Source organism: Prunus persica, chromosome G2 (genome assembly GCF_000346465.2).
Source record: "Prunus persica cultivar Lovell chromosome G2, Prunus_persica_NCBIv2, whole genome shotgun sequence".
Lineage (NCBI taxonomy): Eukaryota > Viridiplantae > Streptophyta > Magnoliopsida > Rosales > Rosaceae > Prunus > Prunus persica.
The window spans coordinates 25,144,672-25,159,113 of NC_034010.1; the positions used below are offsets into that span (position 1 = coordinate 25,144,672).

Sequence of the window (14,442 nt, forward strand, 5' to 3'; positions counted from 1 at the left end):
TTTCTCTCTAGGAGAATTTCTCTCTGCTCTCTCTTTCCTCTTTCTTCCTTCTCTTTCTTTCTCCTTTTTTCTTCTCCTTCTTCTTTCCGTTTCTCTTCTTATTTATAGGCTGAAATAATCACTATTCATCACTATTCATCACTGTTCACCCGTGACAGACAAACTCTATCAAAGCCGCCAAATGAACAGTAATGAACAGTATGTGTGGGCTCCATTTCAAGACTTTTATAACATGTTCTACACTTATTTCATATTTCCGCATAATTTCTGTATCCGGAAGCGATATAAGTTTAGTTGTGGAGAAGCCGGAAGAGAAAGCTGCTGCACGGTTTGGTTTCTTTAACTTCAAAACTATTTATATGCATTTTCTTGTTCCCTTTAAAATAAATGTGGTATGAAATACTGGACTTGTATATCTGCAGTGACTTGAGATATATATGTTGTTTTTGGGGGGAACTTAATTTTTCGGTCTCCGTTATACTATTAATTAACTGCTTGTTTCGTGCCAAATGAGCTTAGTCTACAAGAGTTTCCCAATTTTACACTAATTTGTTGTTTTTATTTTTTATTTTCTACAGTAATCGTCATTCAAATTCAGAGGCAACAATGGCAACATCACCAAAAGTGGAGTCTTTCTTGCAAAACTGGAAGAAGATATTTGTAGCATCATGTCTATTTGCTGTTCTGCTGGATCCATTGTTTCTCTACATTCCTATGATGAAGGATGATATCAAGTGCATGATGTCTGACAGAAACTTGAAGATTGCCGCTCTTCTTTCAAGATCACTCACTGATCTTCTCTATATATTTGATATTATTTTTCAAATTTATACATCTGACAAGTATTCGAGTTTCATGAATGAATATCGTCGTAGACATTATCGCTCGAAAAAAAGATATTGGAGGAAATTTTTTGTGCCAACAATAATTAAGACAATGTGGGGGTCATACAATATCCTAATTGACATTTTGTCTATTCTTCCGCTTCCACAAGTAAGAGAAACTAATCATTTGTTTTACGTATAATTTCTCTTTTCTGTTTTCCTCCAAAGACAACTGAATATCTTAATTTATGATTCACCATTTTACTCGTGATAACTTGATTTTAACTGATTGTATTATTAATATATGTTGTCCAGGTAGCAATTCTCATTATCTTTTCAAAAATGAGCGACTTGAGATCTTTGACGGCAATAAGGATGGTTATCATGAACCTTTTTGCTTTATTGCAATATGTGCCACGGGTTCTTCGCATCTACTTATCATGTAAAGAAATTAAAATGACTCCTAAAAAAGACACTGGAGTGACTGCCAAATGGGTTAAAGGTCTCTTGCATTTCTTTATGTACATCCTTTCTTGTCATGTAAGTTCCAAAATTTTATCGTAATTTATTTTAATTTCATAACAATTGCTTTCTTGCATTAGATAAACAGTAATACTATTTGAACACACAAAACTAACCATATTAGCTGACCACCTAATGTGGTCATGCCATGTCAATAAATGAAATCAGCTGACATGAATTTAATTCATTTGGTTAGACAAATAAAAGGAGGATAATGTAGCATTGTTTGGTTGGAATTCTTGCTAAAAGTATTAAATCAATCAATCTTGATGAAGGGTAAATGAACATGAGGGTCGATTTTTTAATAAAGTAGGCACGTACTACATATTCTTCACTTATATATGCAAAAACAAGAATGTATCATAACATTAAATTCTTTCAAGTTAGGTATGTTTTCCATTTCTTTTTGTTACAGGGGAGGATTCAAACTCTAGTCTTAGGTGTAAATATTATGTATCAATTTGGGTAGAAACCCTTACATCTATGTTTAAAGATAAATGTTATTTAATTTCCTTACTCGAGTGAACTTAAATTTTTTTCTCTTTATATTTTCATAATTCTGATTAACTTGATATTCTTCAGGTACTTGGTGCCATATACTACTTTTTTGCTATTCAATGTATGGCCACTTGTTGGCATAATGCATGTCGCAAAGCAAATGGATGTGACACTAGTACTTTTGGATGTTATGATCACCACACAGATAGAAATATTACATTTCTAAATGATTTATGCCCTATAAGTCCAGTGAACACAACGCTCTTTGATTCTGGTATATATATTACAGTCCTTCAATCTGGTATAATGGGATCAACAAATTATTTTCAAAAGTTCTCAAATTGTTTTTGGTGGGGACTGCGAAATTTGAGGTTTGTATATTATTTTTTTGTCGTTCAGTCGGAAATCGATTTGCTTAATTTGTTGGAGAGTAATATAAATTCAATCACACACATCCAGACCTAAAGAAAAGTTCACTTTTGTATCTGATATATTTCGCCATTTCATTTTTCCAGTTCTCTTGGTTCAAATCTTCAGCCTAGCGTGGATGGATGGGAAAACCTCTTTGCAGCGTTCACCTCTATAATTGGATTGCTTTTATTATTATATCTCATTGGAAATTTGCAGGTTTTTACTCTCTTTACTTTTTTGGGTCTGATATTCTATATGCATATTGTTGGCTTTTTTTTTTTCTTTCTAAATAACTAATTCCTAGTTAATGACTGAGCTACTTGTGTTGGCATATATAGACATACATGCAGTTGGGTACTCAAAGAACAGAGGCGCATAGACACAGGATGAACATGGAACAAAAGATGAAAGAGAAAGATAAAGAGACGGACTTGTGGTTATCTGCAAATTGCATCCCCAAAGGCTTGCATGAGGATATGAAGTTGAAGATCATGGAGAAGGTACAACAAGAAGTTGAAGAAAACAGGAATGCTGATTTGGACTACATCCTCTCTATTCTTCCCTTGGATCTTCAGTCATATATTAAAGATTGTACGCCTATGGCTAGGTTGAATCAAGTAAGTTCCTCCAAACCCATGACTCTAATAATAATAATTACTAGCAGCCTTTTCATATATATCAAAATTGATATTACTTGTGTCATCCATCCAAATAAGCATTTAATAATAACTTGTTTACTTAAACAGTGTTATACGAGTAAACCAAAGAGTAATAAGAGTAAATCTGTAAAACAAGTAATTAAACAAAAAGAAACAGATTGATTAGTACAATCTCTAAGGGGAGAGAAATAGTTGTGGAACTTTCAAAATACCAACACACATCCTTAGTTTATAATACAACACATCCTTAGGTTAAATTAGTATAATTAAATAAAAGGTTGTATATATGATTGTAGATGAGAAGCATGAAAATTAAGGAACATCGATGCCATTGCCAATTGCCATATATGAATCTCACAAAACACCAAGATCACATGAGACTCAGATCTAGAGAGATGCGACTAAAAATATTGTAATTACTCTTCTTTCTGTATTCTTCTAAGATAAGATGTTTGTCTTTATTAATTATTTCTATTTCTAGGTGCCCATGTTGCGAAACATGGATGAAGATGTGTTGAGAAGAATTTGTCCGTATCTTGAGCGCAGGGAGTTTGATGACAATTCTATCATTATTGAAAAGGGTGAACCACTTGATATGATGCTATTCATTGTGGACGGACTTGTATCCATTGAAACGAGAGATGGTTCTTCTTCTTCTAATAATAATTTGCAGCAACGACCTCGACGTGCAGGAAAAGTATGTGGAGAAGAACTTCTACTTTGGCCATTGTCGGTATCATATCCTGACAACGTAACCTTGGCAACCGAGTCTGCTAAGGCAATAGGTCATGTTGAAGCCCTTGTTCTCACAGCTAGAGACTTGCGTAGAGCGTTAACTTTTTATCAAATAAAAAAGGACTATTTGGTTGGGATGATGCGTAGAACATTTAGTGCAAAAGAACTTGAGATGGCAACAGACAACTACCATCCAAATAGAATCATTCGTCGTAAAGGGAACTATGCATCCTTTTACAAAGGGGTACTGCCAGATGATGATAAAACAGTGGTTGCGGTAAAGAAGTACACAACTATTTATCATCAATATGCAGCTATTGAGGCGGCTGTTGCTTCTCAGACCAACCACATAAATGTGGTGAGGTTCTTAGGTGCTTGTGTGGAACCACAGCCACAAGCACTGGTTTTTGAGTACATTCCCAATGGCACACTTTTTGAGCACATTCATAGAGAAGCAGCAGCAGGCAGCTTTGAAGGATCATCATCGTCACCAACTGCTCTACTTTCATTGGACTTACGACTCAAGATAGCGTCAGAAACAGCTGGAGCACTAGCTTACTTACACTCACTCACTCCGCCAATCATACACCTATTTTTGTCGACAAAACATATACTATTGGATGATCATTACACTGCAAAGTTGTCTGCCATTGGACAGTGGCAAATAACTTTTCGGGAATCAGATTATTTAAACCAAGGATACTTTGACCCTAATTTTGAATTATACTGTGCAGCAGAAAAGGGTGACGTCTATAGCTTTGGAGTTGTCCTGGCGGAGCTACTAACAAGTCAAAAGCCAGCTTCTCCTTACAGAGGGGAAGAGCCACCCCTGGCAACCTGTCTTCTATCCTCAATGGAAGAGGGTCGCTTGAATCAAATTCTGGATGGTAAAATAATATTCAATGAAGCAACTTCTGAGACGGCCAAAAAGGTGGCAGATCTGGCAAAAAGATGTTTAAGGTCAAAAAGGGAGGAAAGGCCTTCCATGGAGCAAGTAGCCGTGGAGCTTGAGGGATTGCGCAAATTTATGGCAGAGTATCAAAGGGGAGAACCCAGTTTCTCAAACAGCCCAACCTCTTTGCAACCGTAAACAACAATAATAAATAAATAAACAAGCAAGCAAGGTACAAACTCTAATTAGTGTTGTTTGCAGATGCTTATACTCTAATTAGTTCCTGTTAATCTTGTGTTAATGTATGCATTTTGGGTTTTTCTTTTGGCTTCCGTTGACAACTTTGTAATAGGATTTTTATTGTTATTTATCAAGCTCAAGTTTAGATTGAGAATATGTGTCATTAACTACAACTATCCTATGGAGGTTCAAGCAAATTGGCAAAGGTAAATTGTGCATTGCATAACATTGCATTAAACTGTTCTCATAAAATGATGACTAGTCATCTGTTTCTCGTATGACTAGTCATCCATGCTCTGTAGGATTTTCAGCTGGATAAACAACTTTTTTGTCCTATTCTCTTTTCTCTCGCTGCTGCCATGTGTCATTCTGACCTAAGGGAATTTTTATTTGTAAAGGCTAAGGAATTTCTGTTTGGGAAGCTATCTCTTTTGTGTGGAAATTTAGGAAAGGTTAGCTTGGTATCTTTTCGTTCTTCTTCCTCAAGAGAGAACAATATTTCATTTATGAGTTTTTCCAAATTGATTTCTTTTTTAAAAAACTGCATTTGAAATACGAATCTGCATCTAGTTTCATAAAATATTCTCTCTTTTATATCTAGGTCAAATTCAAGACTGATTTCTTCAAGAGTATGGTTTCTTAAAGAAATTGGTCATTCTCCTTTGAATCCAAATTTTGGTTTCTGTTTGAGTTCGAGCTTGCAAGCTGGTGCCATGGGATGAATGAGCTGGAGAAGGAGCTGCAATTGCCATGAAGAACTGAGCTTCTAGCTTTACTAAGTTGAAGAAGAAGATTGCACAAAGGAGGTATAGCTCATCTTCCTAAATAGATCTAGGTTTTTCTTGAGCTTGCTTGTGTTCCTTTGTAAGAATCTTTTTCTACTTAGTGGATTGCCTGGTCGGTTGATAACCCCCAATTTTTCCCAATGATGGGTTTCTGGGTGAACAATTTCTGATTGCATCCTTGTAATTTTTCTGGGTTTGTGTTCTTGGTGGTTGACTAGTCATCGTATGAATTGTGGTTCACTAGTCATCATTATCTGTTGTTTGGTGTTTGCTTGATTATGCTGTCTTCACACACTTTCACCATAGTTGTTGCTAGCACAAGGGTTGCCTAGATTGATGGGTCCTTCTGAGTGCCTAGGTTGTCACTAGTAATTCTCTAGGCCTGCAGGTACATTATGGTATGCTCTGTGTATGTTATTGTTTGCTATAATTCATATCTAACAGTTGACTAGTCATAAGAGTATTTGGTCAAGGTCTAAAGTGTATGAAGTTTGTTGCATTCTTGGCTGAATATCTTTTAAGTTTACCCCTCGTCACCTAAGTACCGATTTTATCTTGTCCTATTGACTTTGCATTATATAAAACAACTCACCACTAGTGTCTTGTATGTGACGAAGTTGACAATGTTGGATCCGAATCATAAATTACCTATTGCCCCCACAGAAATCCAAATTGCTGGTTGCGGCTGTGTGTGTGTTGACAAGACCCGCCCCGGAATTTCTCCGGAGATCGGAGTGGATCCCGTCTTTGTTCCGACATCACCCCGATGCCGGGCCCACTTACTAGAAACTGAGACTCTCTACCAAAATTTTGGCAGAGTCCCCCTTGTAAAATGAACAAACCCAACAAAATTCAACTTGCATAAAAATACAACATAATCCCAACCAGCAGCATGCTTTAAAGCGAATAAACAGTTTACAACAAAATGGCCTCCGGCCTCAAAAATAAAACCCTAATAAGGGCAATAACAAAGCATGTCTAAGAGCTTTAATTTCAACAAAACAGAGTTCAAAGGAAATAACATGAAGAAAGAGTCCTACAAAGGCTCAAGGCTCGGAAGCGCACGATCCGGCTCTGCTGCGGAGCTCAGTCAACTACTAGCTGGGGGGCGCAAAACAGAAAATTGTGAGTGGACAAAAATAAATTCAGTTCAGTGTAAACCAACGTAATATAACCCCACCGTTTAGAAAAACATGCAAGAAATCTCATGCATCTCAAAACCGTCATACTCAAGTATATATATATATATAATATATATATCAAAACAAATCGATACCAGATGCCAAGTCATAAATCCATAAAGAACACTTTACAAAACCCACCATCCAAAACTTATAAATCCCACAACTAAACTCTCGAAAGCGTACCCATTGGCACGACCGGCAAAGAAGTATCCTCACTGAAAAACAAGAATGAATGAATTATATATATATAATATAAGAGATATATATAATATAAATATGACCATCACCTAGTTGTACCGGGGAAACAATCCAACCGGGGGATTGTTTGACTAGTCACCCTGGCAGAGTCCTCATGAAGAGTCCTCAATCCACCATGTGACTAGGAAACGAGCCGTCCAACTGGGAGACCAACTCTCAGCCAGCACGTACCGTCGATAACCTCAAAACCCGTACATCTGTGATCAGTCCTACGTGCGCAGACTTCCCAATGAAGGGTCTACAGCAACATCCCATCAAGGATGCCCCGGGTTCCGACAATTCCAAGTATCTCAAGTCTCCGTATCCAAGTTCCAAATCAGGGGAGGTACATAGGGTAGTGCTTATAGCACTCCAAACTGACATTCTATACTCACCACTTTCCACAATCTCATCTCAACAACCCAAGTACCTCGCACATAGCCAAATATATATAGAAATTCTCAAAATCCATATATTCATACTCAAGATACTCAAATATGTCGAAACCCAAAATATATTTTCAATGCCTCATAAAAATATCACTTTCAACAATTTCATAAATAATATATCCAAAATACCATTTAAAACATCATGCATAATATTTCCCATAATCCATATAAAATATATTTTCAATACCCAACTATGCCAAAGCGCTATACAAACATCAAGTTCAACTCATGAATATAATATATTCAATAAATCATTAAAAACGTTAAGCATAAATCTTTCATCAATAAAACCATGCATAAGATTTGAAAACAAAGTCCATTCACAAGTAGTCCCACGCTGCTTGACCCTGAGAGGGTCCCGCCTGCTGCGTATGCGTGGTCGGAGTACCTAATTCAGAATATGTATACGAGATTAATACGAAGCGTTTCGAACGAGTACTTTGAATTAAATATCCTAATTTCTTAGGTTTCTAGTAAGTGTACTAGGAACGAGACGTTTTAAGGTCCAACTACTCAATTTGGATGATGGAACAACTTCGGGAGACACTCGGTCAACCAGCGGTCAAACTTCCCAATTCGGGTCAACCAGGCCCACGGGACCCACGACCTCCGTTTTACAATCCAAAAGTTCCTAAAGGTTCCACAAGGTCTAAGATACCCGTCTCACAAGTTTGGTCCGAAACGGACGGTTAGATCGCTTACGATCGCACGATCGTACGATTATTATAAAACGCAAACTTTAAGTTATTGAATCGGAACATCCGGGGCTCCGATTCACGATCAGTGAAGTCCTACACGATCCTAGGAATACCTAGAACAACATATTTTAATTGGAAAACGATCCAACGGTCAAAACCTATCGAACCCGGATAACGCATAATATGCGAAAATCCGTTCGATAGTCAAACGATGTCCGAATTGAGATCCGAAAAATCCTACGTACTCGTGACAACCAGTAGATCGTATTGGGATAATAATGCCCCTCTGATACAGTGCCCACGTGTCGCCACACTCGCCGACAGCGCGCCGGTGTCCAAAGCGATAAAGTTTCACCGAAAAATCTCCAAACTACAAGCCAGGCTCCCGGCTACAGGTTCTACTCGACGAGTGGAACACTTTATTCAACACCCAAGTCCAATTCGGACCGCAAGTGGTCGGAATCGGCGTCGGAAACTCACGGTTTAACCCGAAACTTCACGGCCTCGATCCGGCCACCACCGTCGCCATGGTCGTCGCACAACCTAGGAAATAGCTAGAAGGGGAGGAGAGCTACCTGTTCCAAGAGACGGCGCAGCTCGCGATGGCCGGAAACGTCATCGGTGACGTCGGCAGTTTTGGCTGATTTTTCACGTCGTTGCCACCGCCGTTCGCCGAGTTTTCAATCGGAGAAAAGGGATGGGCTGGGTAGAGGAGAAAGAGAGGAAGCTTTTGCAAGAAACGGCACCTGAAATGGAGGTCGGACGGCGAAGTTCTCACCGTCTGAAATTCTGGCAAAAAATCGAAACAGGGGAGGGGGTTCAACCGCGAGAGAGAGAGAGAGAGAGAGAGAGAGAGAGAGAGTGATCAGATATTTTAAACCCAAATTTTAAAATATTTACGGTTTTGCCATCATCGATGTTTTGATCGTAACTTCTTCATTACAACTCCGTTTCAAGCCTACCGCGTGTCTACGAATTCATCTCAGTACACTCTTCCAAAAATACCACTCACTGCCCCCAAACACTTTCCGGGCAAGAAGATGACTAATTTACCCCTACCCTAAGGTAAATTCATAAATTCACTTAAATAATTTAAAATAGGAATTAAATTTGAGTCGGGGTGTTACATGCGTCCTATCCCCATTCTTGTCCCCTTCAACATCGTCAATAGGACTCCTACTGTAATCAGATATGCGATCCTGTGGGGAGGGGCTTCTGCTTTTTCCCCGCTCTCACATGATCTGGATCGACTGCACTAAACTGAAGAGTATGCTAGGCTTTCTCATGAAGCCGTTGATATCAATAACAATAACAATAACACCCGCACATCCTTCTCCTGCCAGTGAATGGGACAAGTCTTTGCTTCACGTGGGCGCTAGGCTTTCTCATGAGGCCCGCTTCAGTTTATGGCCCGTAACCAACCACACCCATACATTTAAGACACGCGATTGTGCTTGTGTCTAACTATTAAAGCGTCAATTGGACTTGCTCTCACTATAGCAATTTTACGCATTCAGCTACATTAAAAAAGAGAGAATTTGACTTTATGTCCTCCGGGTCTAACCCAATGAAAAACGATCTTAATTTGAAGATTAAAAGTCTCATGTTCGAATCTCCAAACATCATAGTTGTGTATGTGTGAGAGAAATCCCTTCCAAATAGTTAATAAGCCTTTTTATTATATAAACATGTTTTTTATTACAAATGCAAGTCTTGAAAAAGCACCTAGTTAGTATATGATTTTTCCATAAAACACATTTATGACTCTAAAAATGCTATAAGTTTTTCTGTCAAATACTTTCAAAATCGTTGTTGATTATCATAAAACGATTTGTCGTTTGTATAAAAAATAATGAGAATAATAATAATAATAATAAACCCACTAATACAAGCATATAGTGAAATTAGTAAAATTAAAAATATAAACTAAAAGGTTATATGATTGCAGATGAGAAGCATGAAAAATGAAGATCCACATATGAATCTCACTAAACACAAAGATTCAGACATGCATAAGACTGAAAGAGACGCTATTGGTCAGTCACGATTGTTCAATGAAACCTTATTTGAGCTCAGATTATATTAGCTCAATTTCAAAGGAAGGATACTTTGACCCTCATTTTCGAAACGGCAGACTAGCAGAAAAGAGTGACCTCTATAGCTTTGGAGTTGTCCTAGCGGAGCAACTAACAAGTCAAAAGCCAGTTTCTCCTCCTGGGGCTAGTGATGTGAACCTAGCAAGCTTATTTCGAACTTCAGTGGAAGAGGGTCCCTTGGACCAAATTCTTGATGTTCAAATAATAGTCGATGAAGCAACTTATAAGACGGCCGAAAAGGTGGCGGATCTGGCAAAAAGATGTTTGGGGCTACAACGGAAGGCAAGGCCTTTCATGGAACAAGTAGCCGTGGAGTTTGGGGGATTGCGCAAGTCTATGGCAGACTATCAAGGGGGAGAAGACGTAGAACCCAGTTTCTCTTGATATCCCAAAGAGGCCGGACTCATCGCAACCGTAAACAACAATCACAAATTTTTTAAATAATAACAAGCAAGGTACATTTGTTAGTTTGAGATTAACATATGCGTGTCGCCTACTAACAAAAGAACCTGTCAGTTTGAAAAATAGAAAAAAGAACACCTGTCCTGTACGCGTTGGTGGCTGAGAAACAATGGTGAAGAAGTTGACAACTCCACTAATTGGTTGCTTCAGAAATTCTTGTAAATATATCACAGAAAATTGCTGGATCCGAATCATAAATTACCTATTGCCCCCACAGAAATCCAAATTCATCATCTTAAAAGAGAATTAAAATTTTGAGCTAGAAAACAAAATATTGAAAAAGTTGCACTTGAAAGCAAGAAAATTGTCACACTAATGTTCATGTAAAACCAGCATATATATGCCATCAAACTGCTTTCAAGCTGATTCACTGCCTCTTGGAGAACCATGGTTATCTTCATCATCTTCAACAGGGCTCCTATCACCCCTGCGGATGGGGCTTGGGCTGCGACTGCGACTGCGGCTGTGACCATTTTCTTCAGCAGGGCTTCTATGCCTCCTATCCCCGTTCTTGTCTCCTTCAACATCGTTAATAGGGCTTCTACTCTTTCCCCTGGGACTCCTACTGTAATCGGATCTGCGATCCTGGGGGGAGAGGCTACCCCTCACTCGTGGGCTCCTCCCTTCGGGTGTACGATCGTGCTTCCTCCCCTTGGATGGTGGTGGTGAAGCCCTACGCCTCTTAGGGCTCCGGCTGTCTTGAGGACTCCTTGATCTTCTCTCCAAACTCCTTTCTCTCCTCACAGGTGATCTGGATCGACTGCACATTAAAAAAGATGAAAAGAATAATTGAGTTTAAACAAAAATTATGCAGAAATAGGTCAAATATCACATAGATACTTGAAAACTCGCTACTCCTCCAAGGATTTGCTCCAAAGGCCTTTGACAGATCAGGCACAGATCAAAGGCGAGCAGTAAAAAGGTCCAGGAAAAATCTCATCAGAAAAGAGATGATGATAAACCTGTAACTATGACCCCTGCTGTAACTACGGCTTCGACTTCTGCCCCGCCTTGGACTTGGTGAACGTGAATGACTACGCCCTCTGCATATAAAATAAATAAATAAATCAGAACTGCAGAATGTCAAAAGGCAGAGAGAGAGAGAGAGAGAGAGAGAGAGAGAGAGCACACACTTGGTTTTCTTTGGACTATTCTGACAGTTTCTTTCAATGTGCCCTCGTTCTCCACATCGATAACACTTATTCTTCCAGTCCCCAGCTTTGCAATCTCGAGCCCAGTGCCCATCAAGTCCACAATTGAAACAGCGTCCTGATCCAGGGGGAGGCCCTCTCCCAAGATACTCACGAGATCCGCCAGGACCCCGTGGTGCCTGAATGCAAGCCAACATCAAGCAAAATATTAATGGCATTTTCTGCTACATTAAGAGAGGAGGGAGTGAGCACAAATATCAGGCAAGACAAAAAATAATTATAAAACTAGACCCATGCCACTTTATTTAATGATACATCAATTGGGCAAACAACTATTCAGGGGTTAAACTCTGCAATGCATGATAACAAAAATCAAACAAAAAACATGGGTCAGGAACCACTGGCAATAATATACGAGTAGCACACATTGCCAAAATATGAGAAGGATTCTAAGCAAATAAGTCAGAACATACCCCCCTTGCAAATTCCACAATTAGACGGCTCCCATCAACATCCCGACCGTTCAGGCTATATCTTGCATCATCAGCATCCCGAGGGTCACTAAATTCCTGTTTTTAAGTAACAAAATAGAACAAGCAGAAGATAAATTTGCAAAAAGAAAACAGATAATTTGAGAAGGAAATAGATGATGAAACCACAATAATCAAGTGGAAGAATGGACGAGCACATGCCTGTGCATGTGTGCGCCTGTGTGTAAGTGAGAGAGAGAGAGAGAGAGAGAGAGAGAGAGAAGGGTACAGAATAACATACAACAAAGGCAAAGTCGCGCTTCATATCCACATCACGTACTCTGCGTAAACGGGTTCCAGAAACAGTAAGGCCATCATGACACAAGCATCAAAGGGATGATACTTCGCCCCTCACAGATCAACTAAACACCACTTTGAGATTGTTGCCATTTCCATTAAAAAACGCAATAATATTATAGAAAGACTCGCCAAATCCACCAATTGGACCTCTCACCAAGACCTCCAGGTTTGGCAAAAGCCAAGAAACCTTCAACAAGATCATTGAAGTTAAACCAAAGGGACACGTGGAGGGGTGAAATGTTCTCACGAAGATAGAAGAAATACACACTTAAGTAGCACAAGCACTGGCTTGGCAAAGGTTTCATTGTCTCCTAAAAACCATATTCTTAAATTTGGACAACCTCCAATGACCACTAATCCAGAACAGAAAGTAAAAGACGGCAAAATACCCAAAAGCAGATAGGAATACAAATATAGGATTTATTCACTGTTAATTGCATAGAGTTAGACACGAATGGGTAAATACACAAACACATATTCTCAATGATGCTTGCTTATTTAATGGAACTGGAAGTCCCAATGAGTCTTAAGGATTTGTACATGAAGGTGATGCAGTATGGAATTGCAAACAGAAAAAACAATGACAAAAGGACAGACTCGTGTATACTCCATTGAACTGTGAAAATTCATGAAGCATTCAACCAAACAGAACAATCAAGAATTGTCTAACCCTTTTTTTCTATGTAACATAACCATCCCAAAACACGAGGAACTCCTATGACTCGTAAAAATCATTTTGCTTACCTTCCATATCTGCTAAATACATCTTCAAGTTCGCGTGATCTTGTCCGTGATGACAAGCGACCAACATAGAGCCGTGAACCACCATGGCGGTCATCATGTCGAGGCATTTTACCTGCAACAAATATGAGTCATCTTTGAGCGCAACCATACCCACTATTTCATACCTTTAAAAGCATACATATGGAATTACATATTCATCTTGCAAATAAAGATGGAAAGAAAAAAAAAGGATTGCATCTCAAACCATATAAGGAGGTAAATAACCAAACTTATTACAGAATCCAAAAGATAACACTCGAATAAGTTGTTTGGATTCATAGCAAAGCAAAGTTCCATATTATTCTTGGTGGAAACAAAATTACAAAAAAAGACACCTTTTATTTTGGTTAAATAAAATGAGAAAAACACCAAATTGTAAAAAAACAAACCACTAATTTCACAGATTTCTATACAAGAGAATGCAGACATACAAATTAAATGAATAGTGCCATTTATGCTCCCTGAGATACAGACCCACAAAACTCTTTTCCTATTTTGCTAGCCGAAAGGTCATCAAAAATAAAAAGTATAAACAGACCGAGGGGGAAAAGTTTCAATCCAGAAGCCAAAGATATAACCTGAATACTTCATATGCATAATTCAAGCATACTTCAATATATTCATGGCCAATTCAACCAAAAATATTTCGACCAAAATTAAAAAAAAATCACAAACTATGCATACACATACAATAAAAATTGCCGAATCTTAATCCTTTTTCTGTGTCCTGGAATTCATCTATTTGGTAGCTCATTGATCACAGAAATTCGGAAAAATAAAAAGCCTGAATAGGTTGGAAGTAAATCTAATCGGAAATATAAATCCCTAAATCTCAGAAATTGTTGCAGGGAAGAAAAAGAGAGAGGGAAAGAGGCGCACCTGAAGAAGACGAGGCTAGCAGTATCCAACCCTAGATTTCTTTCAACAAGAGAACGAACTTGTTTTCCTCTCTTTGTATTTATAGCGCAGGATAAGATTTTTAAAGA

General features: G+C 38.5%; 2 protein-coding genes across 3 annotated transcripts; one reads left to right on the plus strand and one right to left on the minus strand.

Annotated features, from left to right (window-relative positions):
• Positions 457-4,739, plus strand: LOC18786740 (cyclic nucleotide-gated ion channel 1). The gene is made up of 6 exons (XM_020557425.1): positions 457-993; positions 1,140-1,364; positions 1,929-2,215; positions 2,360-2,471; positions 2,594-2,872; positions 3,396-4,739. The coding sequence occupies exons 1-6, from the start codon at positions 607-609 to the stop codon at positions 4,737-4,739; spliced, it is 2,634 nt and encodes an 877-aa protein (XP_020413014.1). The 5' UTR covers positions 457-606.
• LOC18787206 (serine/arginine-rich splicing factor RS2Z32) lies at positions 10,805-14,405 on the minus strand. Of its 2 annotated transcripts, XM_007218667.2 has the most exons (7): positions 14,336-14,405; positions 13,418-13,529; positions 12,615-12,654; positions 12,317-12,412; positions 11,826-12,022; positions 11,655-11,735; positions 10,805-11,452 (listed from the first exon to the last, which is right to left on the minus strand). In XM_007218667.2, exons 2-7 carry the CDS (start codon positions 13,522-13,524, stop codon positions 11,050-11,052), a joined length of 924 nt encoding a protein of 307 aa, XP_007218729.1. In that variant the 5' UTR covers positions 13,525-13,529; positions 14,336-14,405; the 3' UTR covers positions 10,805-11,049. The 2 variants fall into 2 exon arrangements, with proteins under 2 accessions (XP_007218729.1, XP_020413351.1); XM_020557762.1 differs by lacking the exon at positions 14,336-14,405 and having other exon boundaries at positions 12,615-12,860.